General features: G+C 40.8%; 2 protein-coding genes across 8 annotated transcripts; one reads left to right on the top strand and one right to left on the bottom strand.

Annotated features, from left to right (window-relative positions):
• Positions 1 to 51: 51 nt before the first annotated feature.
• Positions 52 to 14,473, bottom strand: cep152 (centrosomal protein 152). Of its 5 annotated transcripts, none has more exons than XM_068603251.1 (28): positions 13,916 to 14,473; positions 13,613 to 13,756; positions 10,922 to 11,031; positions 10,742 to 10,802; positions 10,349 to 10,648; positions 9,968 to 10,115; positions 9,115 to 9,255; positions 8,505 to 8,644; positions 7,956 to 8,156; positions 7,721 to 7,868; positions 7,477 to 7,568; positions 7,221 to 7,384; positions 6,848 to 7,049; positions 6,398 to 6,502; positions 6,187 to 6,317; positions 5,964 to 6,092; positions 5,753 to 5,867; positions 5,359 to 5,544; positions 5,013 to 5,273; positions 4,597 to 4,728; positions 3,855 to 4,505; positions 3,437 to 3,512; positions 2,877 to 2,984; positions 2,713 to 2,797; positions 2,132 to 2,214; positions 1,648 to 1,804; positions 1,456 to 1,559; positions 52 to 1,361 (listed from the first exon to the last, which is right to left on the bottom strand). In XM_068603251.1, exons 2-28 carry the CDS (start codon positions 13,697 to 13,699, stop codon positions 664 to 666), a joined length of 4,815 nt encoding a protein of 1,604 aa, XP_068459352.1. In that variant the 5' UTR covers positions 13,700 to 13,756; positions 13,916 to 14,473; the 3' UTR covers positions 52 to 663. The 5 variants fall into 5 exon arrangements, with proteins under 5 accessions (XP_068459352.1, XP_068459349.1, XP_068459350.1 ...); XM_068603248.1 differs by having other exon boundaries at positions 13,613 to 13,731; XM_068603249.1 differs by having other exon boundaries at positions 5,359 to 5,541; positions 13,613 to 13,731.
• galk2 (galactokinase 2) lies at positions 13,956 to 19,546 on the top strand. 3 transcript variants are annotated; one of them, XM_068603254.1, is made up of 11 exons: positions 13,956 to 14,211; positions 15,173 to 15,335; positions 15,429 to 15,517; positions 15,764 to 15,887; positions 16,003 to 16,096; positions 16,478 to 16,624; positions 16,839 to 16,937; positions 17,049 to 17,201; positions 17,465 to 17,675; positions 18,161 to 18,362; positions 18,826 to 19,546. In XM_068603254.1, the coding sequence occupies exons 2-11, from the start codon at positions 15,286 to 15,288 to the stop codon at positions 19,031 to 19,033; spliced, it is 1,377 nt and encodes a 458-aa protein (XP_068459355.1). In that variant the 5' UTR covers positions 13,956 to 14,211; positions 15,173 to 15,285; the 3' UTR covers positions 19,034 to 19,546. The 3 variants fall into 3 exon arrangements, with proteins under 3 accessions (XP_068459355.1, XP_068459356.1, XP_068459354.1); XM_068603255.1 differs by lacking the exon at positions 13,956 to 14,211 and adding an exon at positions 14,241 to 14,356; XM_068603253.1 differs by lacking the exon at positions 13,956 to 14,211 and having other exon boundaries at positions 15,034 to 15,335.
• The last annotated feature ends 805 nt before the right edge of the window (positions 19,547 to 20,351 follow it).

Below are 20,351 nucleotides of genomic sequence, written 5' to 3'. Positions count from 1 at the left end.
ATAAAATCAATATGTAAAAAACATTTATAATCTATGCACAGCATATCTCATTAACGTGATATAAAATATTTTTAAATATAGATACACACAGACACACTGGGATCCGACAGAGAGAACACTGAACACAGAGCGACGTGAGCTTTGTATGAACCTGCAGCTGCTCCAGTTCTCAGTACAGTGCAGGGGTCAGCAAAGGTCACGCAAGGCATCTAAAGGTAAATATCACAGAGTTGACAGACTTTTGACCTAAATAACATCCAATAAAAAGGAGACGTACAAAAGCATTTCATTAGCACTGAAAAAACTATGTTAAAATCATTCAATATTCACTTGCTTTCTTGTGCAGAAGTTAAATGAAGAGGCTTAGATAAGCAACAAGACCGAGACTGGTACCTCCACATAGAGCCAGCCCGGCCTTTTTCCTCCTGTTTTCCAGTTTTCACGGAAAGCTTCACTAACCGGCTGCCGGCTTCATACTTTAATCTTCTTATTTACCTCTCGTCAACAACCTAAATAAGTTTAGTTTGCAATATGTTGGACTAATCCTTTAACAAACACATTAACACACTGCAACCAGCTATGAAGGCAAAAGGTTCCACATCATGTAAACGTTATCCACTGCACTGGAGGCACTACTTCCCTTCCTCCCTGCCCCTCACTTTGTCATATTTGTTGGTTGAACGGACTGTCGAAGCCGCTGTCCTGCTGCCGTTGTCTCAACTCAGAGAACAACGGCCTGGGACAAACTCCTGGCTGCTTCTCGCCCTCAGAGCCGGGGGTGGGCTCCCTGTGGGTGCTGATCTTCTTAGGCTGAAAGTTCATGTTCTTTTTGGCAATTTCGTTGTAGACGGTCAGGTCAGAAACATTCGGTGAGAGGTCACCAAACTCGCCGGCCAAGGCAGCAGAAGCAGAAAAGGGCTTCACTGGTTCTACTTTCCTCCCCAAGTAGGAGTGTGTGGAAACCTGGAAGCCTGTGTCCGAGTCACTACTGGTCATGCTCCAGTCAGTCCGCTTCTCCTCTCTGATAGGAGCCTCCTGGATGAGGATGGGTCTGCTCTGTTGCTCCGAGTCGAGGCGGTGGTTTGCTTTGCTGGAGTGAACGCCCGGCGAGTACAGCTCCCTGCTTTTGCTCCTCACAGTTTGGAGTGTCAGCCCTAAATCCACGGAGGCCTCCTGCTTCCCAGACGGAGCAATGTCTTGGTGACTCAAAGGTTTGGTTCTCGCTGCAGCTGTTAGCTTCTGCGCTGAATCAGCGGCCGGTGTTTCCCTGTGGGATCTCTCCTCTGGCCGGATGTCGGGGAGCTCAGTAAGAGTCGACAGGTTTCTACTAAAACCTTCGCGTCTACCTGGAAGGCAGTCGGCTGTGGACACAACCGTCAAACAACCGGTCAATACGAAACACATTCCTACCATGTTGATATTTTCCTTACAGCATTTCTGCACAACAGCACTCACTTTGTAAACTGTTGTTCTTTCCAGATTTACTTTTTAGGGGCGTCTCTAGCCCTTTAGCCATGGCTGCCAGCTTGCTTGCAGCATTCATTATTTTCTTTTCAGCCCTGCAGAAGACAGGAAGATCACCGCAATTAGCCATAGGAGCCATGGTTGAAGCAAGTAAACAAGTTTAGGACAATTATGGCCTCTTGCCCTGTCGTTTTCCCTCCGTCCTCCAGTAACTCCTGCAGACAGGTCAGATAGTAGCGACGCATCTTTCTGGCGGTATCCTGCCTTTCCCGCTGCACCTCCATGCGGATCATCTCGGCTGCTCGCTCCCGACTCTCCTGGAGGTACCGCAGCATGTCTCCTGCCATAAACCACACAAGTAGGCGTTGTTGCTGCTATTTGACCCCGTCTGGGCTAGTTCTCACGTGTAAAATAGGTTTTAATGTCAATGTCACTTCCTTGTTAAATAAAGGTTATAGTTATATGTAGGTACATGACAGAGATAATAATGACTTGGTGAGATTTTATGCACATGTGAATCTAATGCAGGTTTATATACAAGTGAGGACAAAAGAAATACATAGAACATCATAAAGGACATCATAGTGTATAGTTTTGCCCTCCAGGCGGGCATTACATTGAATTCTGGTGTTCCCAATATTTAAATCCACACAGAACCAATACAAACCTCTGATATTGTCCACAGTCATTAGATATTGCTGCTTCATCTCCTCAAGGCCTTGCTGAACATTTGGTGTGTGATCAGAACTTCTGGAAACAAGAAAAATATATATATTTTTTAACTAACGTACAGTAAATCAGATGGCTGTTGTACACAAGGTGCACACTAAACATTGGTGTATTTTCAGTTTTCTAAAGTAACTAAAAGAGTGTAGCTTGAGGAATTTGTTTCAACATTTAAAAAAAAACAATCTTCCAAACCACTTTTTGCTATAAATGGTCCAGAAGATAACCAAACAAATCTTCTGTATAATAATGAGACCTCAATTCTAACCCCCATATCAAGTCAAAATCTCTTACAGTTAAGGTTTGTATTCAAGTAAACCTCTGGGGCCCTTTGTGTTTGGCTAGCTGACCGAACAGCTGACAGAAGTAACTTCACAGCAGGATTCATTTGAATATTACTTAAAATGGTCCTTTGCTTCAGGTTAGACGACAGTGGCATGCAACATTAAAAAGAGAGGGAAACGATATCTCACTGGACTTTAAAAAAAGATAAGAAAACATTTTAAAAAATTAAACACAAACCCTGAGGATTCTTTGGCTCTCTTCACCTCCTCAAGCTGCTGCAGATGTCCCTCCTTCGCCTTTCGCAAGCTGCTTTCATGCTCATCTACAACACACAGATACATTGTCTGTTGAATAAATCTGTTTAAATGGTCTAAAAGAAATATTTTTGACGGATCAAATACCTTTCAGCTGCTGCATGGCAGTTTTGTGCTGGCGAACGCTGTGCTGGAGTTGACGACAGGCTTTCTCCAGGTGCCTGTGAAGCTCCTGGTTCTTCTTCTGCAGCTTACCTAAGGGGGCAGGTAGTGCTATTTACCAATCTAGACCTTTTGGTGAGCGTTGCCTAGTTTTGGAGATATCGGCCGTAACCATGTCTGCCTTCTCTCCAATACCACATACATACAAAATATTGGGTTGTGACGCTTAAAGTGCCAAAAAAAATACATTTGAACTCAACAGCAATGTCTCTTTCCAGAAATCATGACGCTAAGTTCCATATAGTTTCACTTTATTCAAGAAAAGACAGACATCTCCACAGCTCATATCTCCAGGACTAGATCAATAATATCACTACAGGTAAGAAGAAAAACATGTATCTTTGATTTAGTAAAAAAAAAACTTCTTCATCGGCACTACACAGTAGTCTAATCAAAATAATGAATACTGGCAGTCAAATGGATTTAAAAGATACGTTTTCACAATGACCTGCTTAGTGAGGAGACAACAAGGACGCAGAACATACTTTGCATTTTTTCGATTTCTCTCTCTTGCTGCTCCTGCGTTTCCTTTAACATGCGGCTCAGTTTCTCCTCGTCAACCTGTGGATCATAAATCAAACCATAAAGGGAAAAGCTACTCAGTAGCTCAGTCTGTTAGGGTTTTGATGAGTAACTGGAAGGTCGACATTTAAACATGGCGTAACTTGTAGTGAAAGGAAAATGAAGAGGAGGCTGTGAGCACACAAAGATATCTCTCTGCAGATTGAAACATTGCATGTATAAATTGGGGATTTGCACTTTTAAGTGTCCAAACACTCTCTCCCTTTCCTCTGTAGCTTAGTCCTGCAACTGTACCCAACTAGGGTCAGATGTGTGTTCACTACTCACCCGTGTTGTTACCTTTGCCCTCTGCAGAGTCAGATAACGAGTAATGAAACTCACTTTTTTCCACTCCTTCTTGGCTTGAGACACGGCTCTGTTGACGAGGTCTGTGCAGAATGCTTGGATGATGTGCATTATTGTGCCCTCTGATGTGGCCCCGCTGGTCCTTTTGGTGTCTTCAGTGCCCTGCTGATCTGTTTTGGGATCCCTGAGAAGTTGTGTCTGGACCTCTGCCAATCCAGCCTGAAGCTCTGCTAGTAGTTCATCTCTCATCTGCTTTCTCTGCGCCTGCTCCTTCGCTGCATGCTGGCATCTCCACTCCTCCTCTCGGGCCCTCAGAGCCTGTTGTAGCTTAGCTTCCAGCTGCAGGAGCAGCTCCTTCTTATGGAGAGCAGCATCCTCTCTGGCCTGCTGCAAAACCTGCTCCAGCTTTTTGCGCTGCTCTTGCAACTTGCTTTGGTAAACCTGCTCACTGCGGACCTGGATGACGGAGAGCTCCTGTTTGTCTCGGTTCCAGGCGGCTCTGGCTCCGGCCAGCTCAGCCTTCAGCAGAGCAGCTTGCTCTCTCCTCTCCTGCTCCAGCTGACTCTGGAGGGATTCCACCTCCTCTTGGAGATCCTTCACCCTCTGCGATCCAGAGCTCTGCTCCTCCAGCTGGTTCTTGTGCTTATTATGCCACTGTTCCTCTGCCTCCTTCAGGGCCTTTGACACCTGACATGTTTATATTGAGGAAGACACATTATCAGAAAAAAACGGTTAACAGGAATGACACTTTTTGACTTGCAAAGAAAAAAAGTCATACCTGTTGTTCAGTCCATTTTTCTTGTAGTTCCTCCCATTTCTCCCTCTCTGTTTGGAGAGAAGCTTGGTATTCTGGTACAGAAGTCAAATCCTCAATCCAGCGATTGTAGGCCCTGGTTACTGCACCTTCGACCTGAAACACCAACACTTCCTTTGTCAAGACAGCCAAAACATTTTGGGGAATAGAGCATGGTATGTTGGAGAAAAGTTGTGCAAAAGTTGAATCGTTCATTTCAAATAATAGGCGGATAAATCAGGAAAATCATCATGTAGCTGGTAAAACTAAAAAAACTGTATGTGTGAATAACACAGGGTTAGCACATTTAATGGCATTAGCTTGATTCCAATTTGTGCCACTCGTATACAATGCAAGGATTGTTTGGCTAACTAGCACAAGTATTATAAAAAAAAACTGACCTGTTTGGCCATGTTCTCCAGGTGTTTCTCGTGTAGCTCTCGCTGGGCTTGTTTCCTGGCTTCTTCCACAGCTTTGCATTTTACTTTGTCAGAGTCCAGTTGCAGCTGCTGCTTCTGGGCACTGAGCCTGGAGTCGAGCTCCTCAACAGTTATTGTCACACTGCTCGCCTCAATCTCATCTGTCTGACAGGTTGCCTCAGCAGTCTCTTTGTGTTTCTCTCTCCCGGCCTCCTCCAGCTTCTGGACCCAGGTCTTCTCCATCTGAAGCAGTAAATTAGAGTTAGAGTCTGATGTAAAATCACCATTAGAGTTGAGGGAGTTGGACAGTGATTACAGAAAATGATACCTTTTGTAGTTCCTCCTTCCAAGCAGCCTTGGCCAAAGATACCTGAGAAATCACCTGCTTCTTGATCTCAGTCTCCTTTTCTTTGGACCACAGAGTTTTGAGCTGGTTTATTGAGGCCTGATGCTGAGCCTCAAGCTTAACCCTCAGCTTCTCCACAGCTGTGCCACTCTCTTCTCTCATCTTCTGCTGGGAATGATAATTTAATCATAAATTATTCTACAAAAGCAAACGGTACCATGACAATATCAATCAACACAGAACAATTTCCAAATCATCATTTACCATGTGTATTTTGATGTTTTTTTAAATCTGTTAATGTCGTTCAATGGTTTGATGAGCACAGGAATCATATCCAACTGCTTTTGATATATAAACATGTTTTAGGATTGTATACCTCATTTTTCCTGATCAAAGCCTCTTCCTTGTCTAGCGTGTCCTTCTCCTTGCAGACAGATATGTAACACTCTTGCACAGCCAACATCTTATCATTGGCCTCTGACAGCTGGGTTCTGTGAACAAGATTTTTTTTTCAAAACTATCCATTTGCTGCATTTTGCTGGTTACTAGATAAAAACTATTTTCAGTGACGGGTGCAGAGGACTTACTGGAACTGTTGGACCTGTTGCTGATGCTGTGCAGTCAGCTGTTCAACGTGAGCATCGTGTTCCAGCATGAGCTCCGTTCTGACCCGATCCACCACGTCGTCCCTGTACTGCTGATGAATGCGCTCAGCTCTCCATGAAGAAACAGAAACATAAATATATACACACACACTTCCTGATAATTTAAGGTTAAGAAAACATGATATTATTTCCCTATGTGCCTCACCTCTGAGCGGCCTCCTGCTTCTCTTGGTCGAGTTCCTGGATCATCTCCCTCATCTTAGTGCAAAGCTCCAAGTTGGCGGACCTCAACTTTTCCTCACTCTTTTTCAGCTCCACATTCTTCTGTTCTAACACCTTGAGTTTGGATAGAACACCAGTATTTAATGAAATAGTCTAAAAAGAAATATAATTTATTTTATGAAACTACAACCAACCTCCACTTGTTCCTGCAAGTGTTGTTTGTCTTCCTGTAGACTCGCAAACTCTTTCTGAGACTCTCCGGTTAAGTCTCCATGTTTCATCTGACTGGTCTCTCTGACCTGTGAAAAGTTGTTTTTATGATCACTGTTGGAATTAGAGCCATTTAATCTCTTACCCTGAATTAATGCATTGTTTTATGCTTGTCTGTTTCTTTTTACGCCAACACAAGTGGGTAGTTTTGGTATGAAACATGCATAAATGTAATATTCTAAGCATATTATGTTTAAAGGTTTTGGCATCTTACCTAAACCAGATGCAAAGTTTTGCCATTTGTGTTTTATTAGCAACATATGAAATTGGCCAAGCAACATGAAGCTGGATAATATCTATCCAAATGCTTTGGAACATTTAAATGCTTTGCATCATTTAAGCACATCTCTGGTCATGTCGAGGGCCGTTCTCACCGAAGAGCAGAGTTTGGCTTCATCTAACTGGGTCTGCAGCTCGCTCAGTCGACCCTGACAACGCTGGAGCTCCTCCTGCAGCTGACTGATCTTCTGCCGCTTCCCCTTCAGACTCCCCAGGCAGCGCTGCATCTCCAGTCGCAGCAACCGCAAAGCTTCGTCTTTGGGCAGCTTGGCGTCCGACAGGTGAGCCAGGGCAGTACTGACAAAACGGTAGTGGAAGTTAGATTTTGATTGAGAGGGGAGTGGTGATAAATGAGTAGAAATATTTCCAGTTGACAGTTTATACTAGTTCTTATGACCCAGAATGCCAATGAAAGACAATCAATCATTGTATTGATTACCATGACTCTGCTCTACGAGCATGATGTACCTGTGAAGCAAGCCGTTTTTCTTGTTCGTTTTCTTTAATCCTAAATCCACACAGGAGTCGGACAGGTGGTTCTCCCAGTCACTGTTCAGGTCTAGTGCAATAACACCGTGTTTCACAGCAGATTCATACAGAGTGATCTGGTCTTTCAACTCAGCCATGTCCTCCTTTAGAATCAAAAAGATAAAAAGTTGAATCAGTTAAGTAATAATGTTTTCAGAGTGGTTCCATTCTTGGGCAGAAACATCAGAGATCAAACCTGCAAGACTCTGTTCATGTTTTCACTCAGCGCTTTGGCTGATTGAGCCTGTTGTAATTTGATTTGTATCTGACTCATCTCCTGCACTGAACCTGAAGAAAATAGAGCCACACGATTTTTTTTTTTTGATTGAGCAACAAAAAAAACATGTGTAGAAGTTGGTCTTTAATGTTCTATGATTTATTCTCAACGTAGTTTCACCAAAAACACAAGATACAAGAAGGTGGATGAAGCCCACACTCACTTGTCTGCAGCAGCTTGGCACATTGTCGTTGACTCTCCTCCAGACGCTGAGTAAGGGTGTTGACGACTCTGGCTCGCTCCAGTTGCTCCTCTTCTCTCTGGTGCTCCAGTTGTTTCACCTGCTCTCGCAGCCTCTGACCAACATCAATCTGGAAGCAACAAAACAAACAACGTATGAATTTACTATGTATGTCGGCAGCTCAGACTCCATCTCATACGACAGTAACGCTGCAGACCTTTTCGCTCAGATCGTGAGAGGTTGAGTCCAGCTTCTGCTGGAGGGTCAACAGGGCATTCTCATGCTGCTCCTTTATGACAGCGAGGTCTCGGTCATGCTGCTGCCGCGTCCTGGACAGCGTGTCAGAGCGACAAAGCTCCAACATCTGCTGCTTCATGCTGTCCACTGCAGCTTCTGCCACCTTCTGCTTCTTCAAGTTCTGCAGCGCAAACAAAAATAAAACCACTGTCTATAGACTACTGAAATATAACAGTTTCAATTAAGATGTTTATGCTATCTGTAAGGTTAAAAAACGACACAAGTAGAATCGCTTTGGGTCCGTTTAAGATCACATTACTTTTCTGTGAGGCCTTCACATTATTTAATATCCAATGTTTTTATTCTTTAAAGCCAACACTGCTTTTAAATAAACTGAATGAATCCTGTATGATAACTATTTTTTACAAGACTCCTCCTAAATTATAGAGAACATAATTTCTTGCAGACTGTCTTGTTTTGAACTTAAAACAATTAAGATAGGGAGTAAAACAACAGTGTGTGTACTTACCTCGTGGTCTCTCTCAGTCAGGACCTGTACTTGCTGCTCCATTGCCTTCACTATGTTTTTCATTTGAACTTCTCTGTCCCTGGCATCTTCAACCAGTTGACTGGATTCCTTTAGGCTTACCGCTAGGCCATCCTTTTCGTCTATCAGGACACACAAAGCCAGTTCATCACCCAGTTCACCGGTGTGTAGTGCAAATGAACCACCACAAGGGGGCATAGATACAAGTGAGTCAATCAATCAATCAATCAAGGCTATAAATTGATAAGATAATAAGCCATTTGGTCTTTAATTGCATATCAACAAAAACAAAACATTATGAAAGCACAAGTATGAAACGTTCAGACTAACTATTCTTATAAAGAGAAAAGATTTTCAAGGCAATTGATATTAAATATTTATTTTTATATTTGATAGATGTCCTTAAAGTTTAGCTTTTGAATGCATGTTATAAAAAAAAAAAGAATAGACCATAAAGTACAGCGACAACAAATTTAAATCCAAAGTGGCACAAAATCTGAATTATCACACTACTTAACATGGACGATGTACGGCAACATTGTAAACAACAAGTCCCACCCCTTATTTTGAAAGCAAAAACTGTGAAACACACCTTTGGCAATTGCAAACTGATGCTCGATATATCTCATATTGCGCCTGGAATCCTCCAGCTTTCGCTCCAAGTCTTCAATTTGCCTCTGCTGAGCCTTGTTTAAAATCTGCAGCTGGGCAATCTGCTCTCGATCAGCAGTTTCTGGAACACAGCACAACATGTAGGTTAAACACAATAATACCATATTCCTTATTTAAAGTGTGGGGACGTTCTATTTTTCAGAAATATCATTTTAGAGGGTGTATGCGGAAAAATAACAGGTTATGCATACAGTTCCATATTGGTAACTGGGCTCAGTTAACTAAGAGCTTCCTAGCTTTACACCCTAATAGATCATAACATAAAAAAGGTTGAATTAAGGCTATTACAGCTACTTATAAATAGCAATTCAAATTGCACTTTTCCTGTGGTCTGGCTGAATATTTATTCATGGCACAGAACTATAATAAAGAATAATAAACGTAAGCTATATATTGTTATTTCCACAAAAGGATTTAAAAATTAAACCTTTGCTCATCTGAAATAAAACTGTCAAAGTGTGATTGTTTGTATTGGTGGTACATGGACCAACATAGAACATCTATTTCCCAGCCCTTTCCTGGGAACAAAAGCTAATGTGTGTACTCCTGTCCATTTAACAACTAAAGTTTAGCAGATAAAGTGTGTTGCTCAATGGCACTTTGACAACAATACTTTGGATTATTCACTTGGATACATTTGTTTTGCCAGTACAGAAAACTCCCCCATTGAGATTTATTGTAACAGGTTAACTTTTCAAGTATTATTGTGATTTACATGGCGCTGTACGCCTGTGCTATTAATTCACAAACTAAATCAAGACTATAAGACTCACGTTGATTTGAGTCAAGGAATTCTCTTTGCAGATGGTCAAATTGACTTTCTTGTTGAACGGCCTGTGAGTTGAACATTGTTGGCTGATGGGCAGGATGGTGAGGATTGGAGGTGGCCTGGTGCTGATCCACTCTGTCCAACACTGCGGACTGAAAAGTTTGAAGACACAAGAAGTCAAAGTATAGTTGAAGTAAAAACATGTGTTTAATAACTTTAACATCTGTACAACATGCTCAAAAGTGGTGGACTTTTAGATACTTATTTAAAATGTATTCAAATGAAAAGGTGAATGTATATATATTTCATACACAAGCAAGTACATTTTCAATTACATGTGTAATATAATAATAATAAAATAGACCAAACATGAAACTCTACTCACTTGAAATTGGTTTCTGCCACTGTGATCCCCGTAGTTTTGAATGTCTGTGCATCCTCCTTCTCCATTATACACGACAGCTTTATTAGTGCCTTGAGGATACCGTTTAGTCTCATACTCGTCTGTGGAGAAATTATTGGTCTCTGTAGATTTCTCTGAGCCGATGCTGGTGTATGTATAATCTCCCTGGGTGTACTGATGCTCCTGGTTCCAGGTGTTAGGTAAAGGTTGACTTTGAGGGTGGTCTCCATTATTCTGAAGAGCTCCATCCTCATAAGCATACTCTTCATCAACTTCACGGTTCTTCAGAGAGACATTGACAGTAAGAGTGATGTTTTGTTTTCTTTAGAAGTTCAGAACAAAAAATATATCAGTGAAAACAAACTGACTAACTACCTGTTCATGAGGAGGTAGCCTTGGATGATCTGACCATTGCGGAGTCCATGCAGACTGTGGGCTGAGTGGAGAAGGCAAAAAAAAGCTTCACTATATTACAATACAATAAGGTAATTGTGTTCAACACACCCACAGTTATACAAATCTGAGATTACTCGTGCCAGCAGCAATATGTTTTACCTGTTGCCAGTGTTTTTCTTGCTGCAGGTGGAGTACTCCAGCTCTGGGGAGGAGGAGTCTATGCTGTCCTCCAGCATGTCATCGGGAAGGTCGGTGAGCAATTTGTGCAGCTGCGAAAAAAAAAAAGCACATGGAAATGAGTCACTGTGGTTGCTCCGTAACAGAGTAATAAAGTGATGCAGATAGGGAGGGAAAACAGCAGAAAGAAACCCCTGACAGTTGTCTGAAAACAAGTAAAACCAGAATGATATTCTCCAGAGAGGACTAATGCTCAAAGTAGTCAAGAAAACCTCAGCTCAGAGCTCAGATTTTAGGGAGTTATTATAATTGTTGTTTTTATACATGTCCATTTTAAGCATGTATTATTTCATTTTTATAAATAATTTAAGTCATTTGTGAAGCAAAATCTTCTCTGGTTTAAATGTGATGTTTTGCTGCTTATCATTAGTTATAAAGGTGATCCTAAGTCCAAGCCCAAATACATGTACCGTTTGTATAAATGTGATCATTATTCTTTTGATCTATACAATCAAATTGAGAAACAAAAACTATGACGAACATTAATCTATTCTTCTGTCAAAACTTCCAAGCTCCTAAAGAGACAAAAACAACTAGTAAAATCAACGTCTGCATCAGTAACAGACTAACCAGGCTTGCTTTAAAACCAGCCATGTGTGACGGAACAAGCAGCACCTTTTGGACTTACTTCCCACAAAGACCGATGAATATTCCTCAAATCCTCCACCGTGTCCACAACCAAAGGACCCATGGTATCACGCTGACTGATTTAAAAAAAGATTGAATAGGACCCTCTGCTTCAGCTGTGAAGCCACCTGATAACCTCCTCGTCCTCCTAGTCTAATCTCTCTGCAGAGAAGACCGTCTGTGTGAAACATCCAAAACATGCCTGGCATGTTGTAGGCCGTTGCGGCTCCCTGCCGTATCGCTGTGTTTTTTGGTCCAAAAGAACTCCATTGTTTAGTCAAAACATATAGCGAGGTTAACTGGAGCAGAAACATTCCAATTAGCGGTGGCAAACATTTTCCACTTGACCAACTTGCGTATACTAAATAGTCATGGCTCGACCAAAGGAAAAAAATCCATTTGACAATTTATATGCAAAGTCCATTTTTTCTGAGTATTGAAAACTACTGGTAAGACATTCAGTAACTGTTTCTTCGTGCTTGCTTCAGGTAGTCAATTACAAGCACAGACTAAAGGTAACCTGAATAGAGAGGAAAACCACAGGGCAGAGCTAGTTTCTGTGCGACACACCTGGAAGGAGGCCTTTTCCTTGAGCCAATAATAGCTCAGGTTCAGGGTGCAACAGATTGTAGGCGTGAGTAATAACTAGAATGCCTGTTTAGCTGTGAAGCCGACGGTCCTTGTGAAATTCAACAGAGCACACAAATGCATCAGGGGAAAAAAATGTACTCAGAAAAACAATGAACAAGAACCAAATTGTAAAAAATACAAATGTAATGCTCAAAAGGAGCATAACAAATTTGTGTAACTATATCAACATGACAGTATACTTAATCAGTGAGCAAAAGGTGTAATAATTGTGTTATCGCTTCAGAAGAGATGCATACAGCACTGCAAACACCACAGGTTACTGTACTGCGGTCAAGTGAGCCCTCATCCGCCAAGTGAGCAGCAAGCATGAAAATAAATGACCGTCTATCCCTGGTGTTACGGTATGGTGGTCTAAGGTGGCTTAGATAGCACAAAAAGCATTCAAATGTGATTTCCCAATATCCAAAAATTCAAACAGCTATAAAACAGATCCTTAAATTTGTAAGGTAAAATGACAACAGTCTTGTTCAGGCAGACCTTTGCTATGCACATGTGTATGGCCTTGAGATTTTACTGCACAGTTTTGGAGAAAATTGAATTCAAATTCAGCTTCAATGACATAATGATATTCATAATTTCACAATTTCCAATATTCAAACTGCTATAAAAACAGATCCTTACATTGGTAAATTAAAATTACAACGCAGTCTTGTTCAGGGGGACCTCTGCTATGCACATGTATATGGCCCTGAGATTTTACTGTACAGTTTTGGAGAAAATTGAATTCAAAGTCAGCTTACATGTATAAAACAGAGCCTTACATTTGTAAAGTAAAATTACAAGACACAAGGCAGTCTTGTAATTTTACTTTACAAATTTAAGGATCTGTTTTTATAGCAGTTTGAATATTGGAAATTGTGACATTATGAATATCATCATTTAATTTAACAATTTTTGTAAAACGCAGTTTTAACAAAACTGCGTTGTACTTTTATTTTACAAGTTTAAGGATATGCCCTTTGAATAAAAATATCATCCTTTCAATTGAGCTTTTAAGCTTGGCTTCTCTGTGCTGCGTACTGCCCCTGTACCGTAACACCTTGAATAGAGGTGCATTCAGAATTGCAAATTGAGGCTCACTCGGCGGATGTGGGCTCACTTGACTGCAGTGTTACTGTTATATAATCTAAGCATGCACTAGATATCTCAGGTCGTCAGACAGTTTGGATAACTGATGTTTTGTATATATAGAATCCCAAAAAACAACGAGAGCTCGGGCATTTACAATATGTTACTGTAAACATAATCACCATTGACAAGTAACACAGGAAGGTCAAACAACTAGACATAAACACTTTATCCCAAAAACTTCAGAATGTAGTATGCGTGTAATACCTCTTGTTCTCTTGCATAGTCCTCCTGGTCGTATTCTTCTTCATCGTGCTGGGTCTGAAGAGCAGCACTGTCAAAATCAATAGACATGATGCAGACGGAGCCTGATGGTGGAGGGTGCTCTGCGAAAAGAGATGCAGAAACAAACTGAAGAGAGAAATCACAAACAACCAGGACAAAAATGTGTTACGTAGTGTTGGCGTTTCAAGCATTAGTGTGGTCGGCGTTGACTTTACAAGTTAGCTCAGAATATAAAAATATTTAGAAATATTACCCAGTACAAACCAATACAACGCGTTAGCTTACCGGTAGGCATGGATTGGACAGAAGAATATCCTTTGTTGAGCCACTTATCCTTTTATTTAAGAGACGTTAAAAGCTAACTAACCGCTCGCCGCGTTAACTATTGTTTACATCGCGAAGCAGCGAGGCTAACTAAATTAGCTTAGCAGTAACGAGAGCCATGTAAGCAACTTAAAACCCGCCCGCTCGGTATTTGAAAAACCTGAGCGAATACATTTGATCGAATATCCGTGAGCCGATGACAAGTTACGTACAAGTTAACATGGAGTGCTGCCGACCGCCATCTTTAACCGATGCGGGTAACAAAAACTTTACAAAGCTAGGTTAGCAAACACCGGCTAGCTGGTCGGATGTCCTCTTTAAAGACTCGCCCACTTTGAAAACTCGCGCGCATTACCAGCGCCACACCGCTGCGGGACTTAATGGAGAACACGCGGACAACTCGTAATCTACATACATTATATACATGAAATATACATTACATATTCGTATAATAGTTAAATATAAATTCACTGTGATAAAACATGAATGGTAGAAGCTATTTTGTAAACATTTGTGTCGATGCTGCCAACCACGAAACTAGAAGCTATCCACGCTTCCATGGTAACGGCGCGTATAGCCTTGTGGGAAATGTAGTCTATGTGTTTTACGCGAGACGAAACGAATGACACGAACTACTATGATTAATGAGAAAATTGTTAAAGCAGCGCAGCCATACTTCTAATATGTTATTACAAACCTGTTATATTAAAAACAAATAGCTGTAAATAGCATTGACTGAACATTTAGTTAATCGTTTAGTTCATATATCTTAAAAAAACACTTTATTAATCCCTTTGGGGAAATTCTTCACTGCATTTGACCCATCCTTGGTTAAGGCGCAGTGGGCTGTCTTGGGAGGCTCCCGGGGAAACGTTCAACCCGTATTGTTGGCAATATAGACACAATACATAATATGATATCTAAATGTGTGGTTACAGGTAAAACAATCAGAGAATCAGGGAAACAGGATGTGCATACCGCACATCGTATGACTTGGATGATAATTAAATTATAAAATCAGGTTTGGGAGTTTTATTTTATTATATGTTTAAGTAAAATGCCGTGTTGAAACACCATAGACCACGCCCCCTATCGTACAGAACACTTCCGTGTTTTTGTTGCTGTGGCCTCAACTGTTTCAGAATCAGCTCAGATGTGGCAAACGGAAATGTAGCGCCTCTAAACTAAGCTCAAGTTATGTTTCATAACTGATCGCAGGTCAGCGTTTCGGCATCCGGGATTTACTTATGACAGTCAGCTGATCTCTCCTGTCCGACAGCAAGAAGTACATTCGGTTCATACATTAATTCATTGTTTTGAACGAGATAGAAATGGATACGAACCCACCCAAGTTAAAGACCGCAATTACAACCAATGAAAGGTGAGTAGCAGCATAAGATATGCGCATTGTCAATGAGAGAAAACAAATGATAGTTACTTCATTTCTTAACTTGTACATTGTTTTTTTATACAGGCTGCAAACCTTGAAAAACACGTTCGAAACAAAGTATGGAGAATCTCCTCTCTTCTATGCATGTGCACCTGGAAGGGTCAATCTAATAGGTAATTTAAATGCACCTTGTAGGATTTGTTGACTCAACAGTGGACTGTCATTTCTATATTGGTCTGAGGTTGCTGTATTTGAACACATGACAAGTGGCATTATGAAAACGCTGAGAAAAAGTTTCTCCAGACACGTTTCACTGTTTGCTTAAAACTCTGTAAACTCAATAAAACGTTTGTATTTATAGTTAGATGACTTGCTTCTGCTAATGATAATATTTTCTTTGAATGTGTCATATTTAATAGGAGAGCATATAGACTACTGTGGCTATTCGGTTCTTCCAATGGCCATTGAACAAAACATCCTCGCAGCGGTCTCGGTGAATAATTCAGGGACAATCACACTGGCCAACACAAATCCTCAATACAAGTAAGGCTTGAACACCCTTGATAATTGTTTGATATGAATTATTAACAGTACATTCTGCTTGTGTAGTTAATTCAGGAGCTTAAATCACATGCAAATTATTATCAACTGTGTGCAGGGATTTCACTGTGTCATCTTCAGAGGACATTGCCATCGACAGAGAGAATCCAAAGTGGCATTATTACTTTCTCTGTGGAGTAAAAGGTATTCAGGTAGGAGCAACATATCCCCCATACAACACATTGTAGTATGCAATATATATTTAGGGAAACCGTGGTGCAGTGGTGAGCAGAGGTTGTCCTTCAATCAGAGCATCGGTTCGATCTCTGGTAGCCCTGGTTGATGTGTCCTTTAGCAAGACACTTAAAAATTGTTCCCATAGCTGTGACTACGGTGTATGAAAGCTAGATAGTTCTGATGTGGCAACTTACATGGTAGCTCCTCCATCACTGTTTGAATGATTCCTATGTAAAGTGTCTTTGAGTATTCAGAAAAAGCTCTATATAAAATCAAAGTATTATTATTAATATCAAAGTGATACCTTCCTGCAAATTACCTGAAGTAAACTTCTCGCTGTGTTTTTTTTTTTACAGGAGAAGTTTGGTATTGCTCCGTTAGCAGGGATGTCATGTGTCGTAGATGGAACCATTCCTCCGAGCTCCGGCCTCTCCAGTTCTAGTGCCTTAGTTTGTTGTGCCGGGCTCGTAACAGCGGAGGCCAATCACAAGTCCCTCTCCAAGGTAAAAGCCTTTACAGTACAAGCACATATATATATATATATATATATATATATATATATATATATATATATATATATATATATATACACACACAACCATACATATATTCATGCAGGAAAAAGTGTGATATTGTACAAACTTCAGAGCTAATCTGCAACATGCTTTACTTTCATATCAGTAGTCAAAAATTCTATTGAGTCCTTTTCTCCTCCAGGTGGCACTGGCTGAGATTTGTGCCAAAAGTGAGCGCTACATTGGCACAGAGGGAGGTGGCATGGACCAGTCCATCTCATTCCTGGCCGAGAGAGGAACTGTATGTCACTTTCCTTTCAGTACAAGTTGAACCGGATCATTTGTTCATCCAAGATAATAATACAGAAAATATATCATCCACTTTTAATACAATTATACAATTATCCACCAGGCAAAGCTGATAGAGTTCCAGCCTCTAAGGGCCACTGATGTCAAGCTCCCAGATGGCGCCGTGTTTGTGATCTCCAACTGCTGCGTTGAGATGAACAAAGCTGCTTCTTCTCACTTCAACATCCGTGTGGTGGAGTGTCGAATCGCCACAAAGGTCAATATCTTAAACTTTACCCTTTTTAACATTTATTATACGTCATGTTGCATGTACCTGTTCATCATATGATGATAATAATGTGCAGCCATGACTTTGTTTTAAGGGATCACTAGCCAAACCAGCTTAACGCTGAGAAAAAGTTTCTCCAGACACGTTTTCACTGTTTGCTTAAAACTCTGTAAACTCAATAAAACGTTTGTATTTATAGTTAGATGAGTTGCTTCTGCTTATTCCCACGTATTTGGCGCGTTTGGACTCAGATGCTGGCAAAAGCGCAAGGTCTGGACTCGAGCAGGCTGTTGAAGCTGGTGCAGGTTCAGACGGAGCTGGAGGCCTCCCTGGAGGAGATGCTGGCTCTGGTGGACGAGCTGTTGCACCCTGAGCCCTATAGCCGAGAAGAGATCTGCAAGGAGCTGGGCATGACCTCTGAGCAGTTTTCCTCAGAGCTGCTGAGCGCCAACACTCAGCATGGTGAGCGACAGTACACAAGAACATCTGTACTTTTATATCTCTCAACTGAAACGTGTCCAAACTGTGGACACAGATTTGTGGAGTTGTCGATAAGTGACAATCTTGATCAGCTGTTTGAAGTCAGTTATCTTCAAAAAGCTGCTCAAATATGAACATTTGCAATGTGAAGACTGGTTGTTGCTCTTTTCACATCATGGAAATGTAATATATTTGGGGGCTTTTGGGTTACTTGTTGTGATTTGAGACTAAATATATTCTGGAATTTTACTTAGTCATACTGTGATGAATGTATTTACCCAGATTTAATTACATTTTATTTTACGAATGCATTCAAACAACACAAATTTCCGAGCATAATCATCTGCTCCGGCTGAGAAAAACCATCAGTAACCAACCGTTACAAAACGAATGACTCGTGTGAACATCATCACAAACATTTGACCAGACAGACACCGGTCTCCTCTTCTCCTCTTTTCCTCTCTCAGTGAAGCATTTCAAGCTGCACCAGCGAGCCAAGCATGTGTACGGCGAAGCTGCGCGGGTGCTGCAGTTTAAGAGCGTGTGCGACTCAGAACCTGCCGAATCTGTGCGGCTGCTCGGAGACCTGATGAACCAGAGCCACGCCAGCTGCCGAGACCTGTATGAGTGCAGCTGCAATGAACTGGATCGACTGGTGGACATTTGTCTGTGAGTACACCTCACTGCCATTACACATTTTTAGACTCAGGAGGGATTCAAATGAAATACAATGCAGCTTTGGAGACCGAACCCATAACAAAAGGGAAAAACAACCAACTTTTGACACAATTGCAAGTTGCGTGGCTGAAATAAATGTTGCTTCTTCCGTTTGAGAGTCCTGGTATTGTTCATGTCGGCTTCCAGTTCGATGCTACACACTGATCATAAAGAGTATAACAAACTAAACTTTAGATTATACGGTTTATTTTCTCTTGGTTGACAAGAAATCAACACTTTAAACCATTGTATGCCAACAGAAGATAAGAAGTAAATGGTGTACGTGGGTGTCTTTATCTCTATGTATATATTTAATGCTGGTTGGTGAGTAATAAATATACAGTAGCTGTGTGTATTGTGTGTTGTAGTGCTGTGTGTTGTATGAACAGCTGTTTCTCTTTTCTCTTGGTGACAGGAAGTCGGGGGCAGTGGGCTCTCGGCTGACGGGAGCAGGGTGGGGCGGCTGTGCTGTTTCCATGGTTCCTGGTGATAAAGTTGAGTCTTTCTTACGAGCAGTGAGCGAGGCCTTCTACCTGCCCGATCCTCGCAGAGCGGCGATGGAAAAACAAAGTTTGTTTGTGTCGAAGCCAGGCGGGGGAGCTGCAATACTGCTCACCGAGTAAAATGTATTCTCCATGTCTGTTTATACAACAATCATTTATTCCAATGCATTGCGGCTGGGAAATAAATTACATTTTTTTTTTACATTTGATTCATAAGGCACTCACAAATGACAGTAAACAAAATTTTTAACCCTGCTTCAGTGTTTCGTTTGACCTCTTAACTCTTCATAGACTATTCTGGAATATAGAGGCTGAACATTGATAAGTGGTGAATTATTTCTTCCAAAGGGAATATACTTTTGTGTTTTAAATCACAAAGGCTCCTAACATTGTTAAACTCATCAAAGGTGACAAAAGTAAACAATCACATATAATGTGCTGCTGTAAAAAAAAAAAAAATCATTTATACTTTTTCACATTTTATACATGACCATAAAGTCAATAACCAGTAAATCCTGATTAATTAAATAAACTGGATAGTTCACATGTGCAATTGGAGCAGCATCATTCAGACATTTATTGTGGCTGTTAAAATATGTTGGTTTGTGTTTTATTAAAGCTGAGTGAGCCACAGTGTAGAGACGTCTTGATTAAACGATGACACGCTTCTGCACACAAGTAACGGTGGAGGCTCGGTGGCCGAAGGCACGTTGTACTGTACCGAATGCAACTGCAGCATTCTGCCTTTAAATCAGTTCACCGATTTTTATCACATCAGACGTCACTGAGACAGTTTTCTCTTTCAGTCTTTCTGGTCAATCAACTCAAAACTTGATAGATAAGAGGCAATGTTTTTAAAGTTAATCTCCACAGTATTTTTACTTCCATTCATTCTCTTTGGGACACAGTCCATGAACCAAATCATGTTTTTTGTTTGATAATGATCATTCAATTGTCTACAGCGTGGGATAAATACCTATTTTGAAGAGCATTTTTCCCCCATCATATTCATTCCAGTTTCATGTATATATTTTAATAAGACTTTTTTTTTTTAACTTGCAGAAATAATAAACACAATACTCTCAAGCTAAATAACCAGTGGTTATTGAATTAAAAAAGATGATAGAACGGGAGCCATATAAGGCACAGCACAGGAACACATACATATATTAGCAAAATATGGAGCTTTAAAATTCATTTGAATCTATTACGTTTTGCTTATCATTTTCAGAAGCTACATGTCATAATATACAGAGACACTTGTATTTTAACACTTTAGTAGGAGATCTTCAGTGCACAGACAGACAAACAAAATTCTATGAAGACATTTTTGTGCTTGTGCTCGGGGCTACCTTTATTTTTGCTTATGTCACTTATGTATGTTGACAGTAGTGTGTTTGTGTTGATTAATGGTTCCTCTCATGGTACTGAGATGTTC

This window comes from Clinocottus analis, unplaced genomic scaffold (assembly GCF_023055335.1).
Source record: "Clinocottus analis isolate CAN_PGR_092001 unplaced genomic scaffold, fCliAna1.0.p SCAF_6, whole genome shotgun sequence".
Taxonomy (NCBI): domain Eukaryota; kingdom Metazoa; phylum Chordata; class Actinopteri; order Perciformes; family Cottidae; genus Clinocottus; species Clinocottus analis.
The sequence above is the reverse complement of the archived record's forward strand: the minus strand, read 5'-3'. Positions and strand labels throughout refer to the sequence as shown.